The 5,603-nt window shown below is 34.8% G+C and overlaps 1 protein-coding gene across 2 annotated transcripts; it reads left to right on the forward strand.

The window, feature by feature from the left end:
• Positions 1,050-5,394, forward strand: LOC109330055. Of its 2 annotated transcripts, XM_019564042.1 has the most exons (7): positions 1,050-1,154; positions 1,904-2,240; positions 2,716-3,163; positions 3,296-3,301; positions 3,527-3,825; positions 4,402-4,754; positions 5,099-5,394. In XM_019564042.1, the coding sequence occupies exons 2-6, from the start codon at positions 1,932-1,934 to the stop codon at positions 4,741-4,743; spliced, it is 1,404 nt and encodes a 467-aa protein (XP_019419587.1). In that variant the 5' UTR covers positions 1,050-1,154; positions 1,904-1,931; the 3' UTR covers positions 4,744-4,754; positions 5,099-5,394. The 2 variants fall into 2 exon arrangements, with proteins under 2 accessions (XP_019419587.1, XP_019419588.1); XM_019564043.1 differs by lacking the exon at positions 3,296-3,301 and having other exon boundaries at positions 1,051-1,154.

The following is a 5,603-nucleotide window of genomic DNA, read 5'->3' on the forward strand; positions in this document are numbered from 1 at the left end:
TTTGCGATTGTTAAGTGATACTTTTGGATTGATATATGTTTTTTTTATTTAGACTTTGAATTCGTTAAAGACTTGAAATTGTTTGTTTATATGAATTTTGAGTAGATTATAAATTTGAGTATCTACCTATTCGGAATTTTTTTGTTATAGGTTTTTTTATATATAAATATAAGTAGGTATGTCCGGTTGAACCATCATGCAGTTTAATTACTGAACCACTGTACCACTATACCAGTACCCTGGTCGGTTTGATAATCAGTACGGTTTTAACAACACTAGTCAAAGGTCCCCAAAAACGAAGAAACAAATACCCCAAATCTACCCTTGGTAAGCCTGATATGAACCTGATTTTAAGATAGTTCAACCGATCCAACTAAATTTTTTGGATTCAATAAAAAATACGTAATACAATAATCAAACCTATAATTTTGGGCTTTGCGGGCTATCCTGACTAGGCCAATCCATTTTGACAGGTCTACATACAAGAAAGATAGTAGTTTGTCTATATTGATCTATCTTAGACACTTATATGATTTGGATACAATTGATAATAACCTTTAGAATAGTTAGCAACATAATTATGTTCAGTGATGAATAGCTTAGAGGATTTAAATGTTTCCCAATAAAAATAAGAGTTTAATATATTTGCATCATAGTATAAAAATTAATATATGTTTAATACATTATCTATCATTTATTTGTATTATTTTTTCTCAACAATAATAAAACATAAATAATATAATGGATTTAATATGTATACACTGACAGTGTAAATATTTTTTACACTGTCAGTCAATCATCCACCGTTGATTTATTAACTATCATTGACTCTCAAACAAAAGTAATATAAATTAATGGTGGATGATATAGCACAATGTAAAAAACTTTACAATGTCAGTGTACATATTTTAAACTTTAATATAATAACATGCATAAAACTCAGTGTATTATAAAGATGGTGACAAAAAAATAAATATGAAAACTTTTAAAACCAAAAATCACATAAAACACAAACAACATGCATCAATGTTGTTTTGAAACCATACCAAACCGGGTCGGGCTAAGAGGTAAGGCAACCCTAGCTATAACAAAATAATAACATTTTATATTTTCCCATTCACTCATTTATTCAACGATCATCCTCTTCATCAATCGTAAGTACCAATTCTTCTCTTCCCAATTCTCTTTCATTTTCTCTCTCTCTCTCCGTTCATTCAATTCTCGTTTCGTATAGTTCTATTTCAACGTTTCCTTCCCTAATTTTGTTGATTATATTCTTCGATTTCGTGTGTTTTTCATGTTTTTATCCAATATATTCATACACCGTTATAATCACTTACACTTGGATAAAATTGATCATAATCTATGGATATTTCATTTCTTATATTTCATGTTTCTTAATAGAATATTGTTTTTTCCCTTATAATAACTCGCTTTCACTCTCTTATAAGAACAAAATATACGGCGTTCGTTGGGCTACTTAGTATTAGATTTAGGGTTTTTAATTTGGGATTATTTTGCATTCTAGGGGTTTTAGTATATTTTAGACTATCTCATTTTAGCTTAGAATTTGATTAGCTTTTTATGATGTTAGTCTTAATCGAGTTTATAAATGGCCCTTTACACTTCGCCTTTGGGCTAAACATTTAGGTACTTTTGATTATTAGTTACATATTAGAGGACAAGACCCGGAGGTCACGGATTAAAATACTGGAAAAACCTCTTTGCTCGAGAGCGTGAAGGGTGCATACATCTAATATCCCCAGATCCCACTAGAGTGGGAGCATCATGCATTTGGCCGCCTTATTTGATGATTAATTACATATTGCTTTTCCCTATTCATAGAGTGTCTGAAACTTATTAAATGGATTTCAGTAACATTGCTACAATTTTTGTGATGCAGGAGTGCAATCTTGAAAGGGTATTTTCTTATGGAAAATAGACCAGATCCTGATATTGACGACGATGATTTTCTTGACCTTTATAAGGAGTACACTGGCCCTTTGGGATCTGCTCCAACCAATACACAAGAGAAGGCTAAATCAAACAAAAGGTCAAATGCAGGGTCTGACGAGGAGGAGGAGGAGTCTCGTGATCCTAATGCTGTACCAACTGATTTCACCAGCCGGGAAGCTAAGGTTTGGGAGGCTAAGTCAAAGGCCACTGAGAGGAATTGGAAGAAAAGAAAGGAAGAGGAAATGATCTGCAAACTTTGTGGAGAATCAGGGCATTTCACTCAGGTATGACAGGTCCCTCAACTGTTTCATTATCAGTTGTACCCCTGTGCATACATTTCTACTAATGTAAGCATTGACCTGTACATAAATTTCTTATGCTTACAAGTCTACACAGTCCTAACGTGGTTAAATTTTATACTTCGAGAGATTTTTACAATTGAGTTCAATAGATCAAAGGAGATAACAAGATACATAATTTGCCTATTCTTTATTTGTTCTCTCACTTCCACCTCAATATAAAGAAAAAAAATTGTTTGTCTGATTTATGTGGCACCTGTTGTGTACCTAATCGATTTATATTCATTTCCTGTGGATGGTGATGCTGTGACAACTGTATGGAATAAAGATTTTATTTTTGGGTTTGTCATCTCTGCTTTGTGATTGTGGTTTATAATAGATAGTGTAGCTAGCTGAGACAGAGTATAATATTTATAATCAATGTTATTTTGGTTTGATGCTATTCTACTTGACAATATAGGGTTGTCCATCTACTCTTGGAGCAAATCGCAAATCTCAAGATTTCTTTGAACGGATACCAGCAAGAGACAAACAACTAAGAGCACTCTTTACAGAGAAAGTTATAACCAAGATTGAAAGGGATATTGGCTGCAAAATTAAGATGGATGAGAAGTTTATTATTGTTAGTGGTAAGGATAGATTAATTTTGGCAAAAGGTGTTGATGCTGTGCACAAGATTAGAGAGGAAGGTGATCAAAGGGGATCTTCTAGTTCTCACATTGCCAGATCAAGGTCACCTGAGAGAAGTCCTGTTAATACTCGGTTCCAACGCTCTGAGCCCCAAAGGTCTCATTCTGGAGGACCGCGAAATCCATCTCACTTTCAACAAAGACTTGGTAGGCAAGAGAGAGCTGTTGAAGACCGTGTGCGGGATGACATCCAAAAGTTTCCAAGAGGTTCTCCACAAGGTAGGGACAGCGTAGGATATATTTACGGCATCCTTAGAAAGCTGGTAATCTCGTGTTCATAGCTTGTTAGGATTATATATTCAAGATGCCTGCATTGTATTTATGTCACTCATGCTTGTCATTTACTTGCAGCAAGAGGTAAGTTCTTAGCCTTCAAGCATTATCTCCATCCTGAAGGATTGCCTCCATTACGAACATATTTACTGAAAGGATTGGCTCTCATGGTTTCACTTGCAAATATAAAGATAATTTTTGAATTAAAGCTATGTTAGCATCTTGAATCAAGTGCAATTTGTTGAATTAGCAAATCATCTATGTTGGCATCCTGAATCGAGTGCTTAACATACTCTTAATTTCATGAAGCTTATGGAAATAGTGGAGCTAGAGGTCGTGCAAGCCACTCAAGATCTCCAAGACAGGCCCCTTATACAGGGAACTCATATAATTCATTTGATGGCCGTGACCAAAGCATGGGTGCATACAGGAATGGCGGTTGGGATTCTCATAGAAGAGAATCTGGTATCCAACCTGGTCATCAGTTTGATCATAATGCCTCCTCTCAGACTTTGGAAGAACTAGAATTGGAGTATAAGAAAGAGGCATCAGAGCTAATGAAAATTCGTGACAGGGAAGAAGATGAAGAAAATTTCAAGCATCGTGAGGTATGGCCCTTGGTGTCTCAATCTGAAATGAAATAGTATTATAACATCTTTGTTTAATTGTAATATATGATGCTACAACCACTTCGGTCATGAATACCTAGAAGATGGTATGTTGGGAATTAATTTAACTGACTGCATAAGTAGATTTATTTTCTTTGTCACGATTTTCCAATTCCAATTATATTAATCAACTCTTGGTGTCTTACAGTCTATTATCAGCTTGCGCTGCTTATGCTCATGTTAAACTAGTCCTTTCGTTCTGTCTTGTGAGACTAATAATTGGAGATGGAATGCTGGTTAAAAATAACCTGTAGTTTGTTTTGATTTTCTTGTGACGTAGCTTGTAATGGAAGTTTTTCTGATCTTTTTTATATTGGATTTGCAAGTGAGGTAAAGTACAAGTAGATGTCTTTCTTAAGCTTGTATTTAATTAGCTTCATATCTGTTTATAGAATCAGAAGATTCAACGTGACACTATTTCTCATGCTATGTAATTTTGATCTTTTCAACAAAGTACCACTCTTGTGTAAGATTGGTAGAAATTTCTAATTTCTTATATTTGCGTATTGCTGGAAGGCTATTAGAGATTTAAGGGAGAATTACATGAACAAAGCTGCTATGTTGAGGGTAACACATGCAAAACAGTGGGAAGAATTTCTTCAGGTTGATGCCCAGAGGCGTGAATTGCAGGCTATGCAACAAATCAATTCTGGTTATGGGGGTTATAAACAACAGAATTTTCCAGAATATGATGATGGCTCCGCTGTCAGTACTCACTATTCTGGGACTAATTTACCCGCAGAATCAAGGAACAGATTCCCAGATACTATGGACACTTATCCTAATAGACCTCATGATAATAATTTTGGTGAATTTCAGAGGCCTGGAGATTTTTCAAAAGCTTACAACAGATATTAATTAATCAAGTGGTGAGTTATTCTACCCACTTAGTCTGTCCAACAACTAAAAAATAACTATTTTTTTTAGATTTTTCCATTCCTCTTCTCAATTGTACAGCTAGGAACTCCATGTCATTTTGGTAAACCTCATTCATCAGATATTGATTTTTTTGCCTGGGGTTGGATTGTTAATTCTTTTAGTAGCACATACTAGTCTTCAGGATCCAATGTGTGATGGATGTTGTCACATAAAACTGTGTAATGTTGTAAAGTTCATATATCTTGGGTTGACCCAGGATTTTATTGCAGCTTATTGTTGCAGATTTTGCTTTTCTTTCTGCATAAACTTTAATTATACTCGAAATACTTTTCAGGATTGAGATTAATCAAGTAAGCAGTGTTAATGGAGGGAGCCCATATGGTAGGTAAGTTTGTTTATTAAGCTTAGGATTGGGAAGTGACATGAATTTCGGTTGTTGAATCCAGTTTCCTTTTGAAATACATCCTTGTTCAGAACTTTGCTGCAAGTTGTGATGAATTGTTGGTTTTATTACCCATTAGTGTGGTAAATTGATACTTATTTTCAGCTTGGTCATTTTGTGTAATTTGGAGATCCTTTGACCTTTGAATGAGTGGTTGGTTTTAGTAGAACAAATTTTATGCTATGTTATTACGGAGGTGTTCGATGCAATGTTGTGAGTAGAAATGGCAAAACCGGTTGCCCGACTTGTTTAACCCACACCTATAAATGCTCGCAAAAATTTAAGTAGGCATGGGTATGCCCGCATTGGTTTAACACACAAAACTCAATGCCCTGTCCGTTTTAAAACAGACTTGCGGACGTCCGAGGTTATTGTTGAATAATTAAAAAAAATAAAA

Source organism: Lupinus angustifolius, chromosome LG16 (assembly GCF_001865875.1).
Source record: "Lupinus angustifolius cultivar Tanjil chromosome LG16, LupAngTanjil_v1.0, whole genome shotgun sequence".
In the NCBI taxonomy this organism is placed as follows: Eukaryota; Viridiplantae; Streptophyta; class Magnoliopsida; order Fabales; family Fabaceae; genus Lupinus; species Lupinus angustifolius.

Excerpts from the sequence above, each read along its gene's own strand:
- LOC109330055 (XM_019564042.1), top strand. The coding sequence starts at position 1,932 with ATGGAAAATAGACCAGATCCTGATATTGACGACGATGATTTTCTTGAC. Across the intron at positions 2,241-2,715 it reads AATCAGGGCATTTCACTCAG|GGTTGTCCATCTACTCTTGG; the intron begins GTATGACAGGTC and ends TTGACAATATAG. Across the intron at positions 3,826-4,401 it reads AAAATTTCAAGCATCGTGAG|GCTATTAGAGATTTAAGGGA; the intron begins GTATGGCCCTTG and ends TATTGCTGGAAG.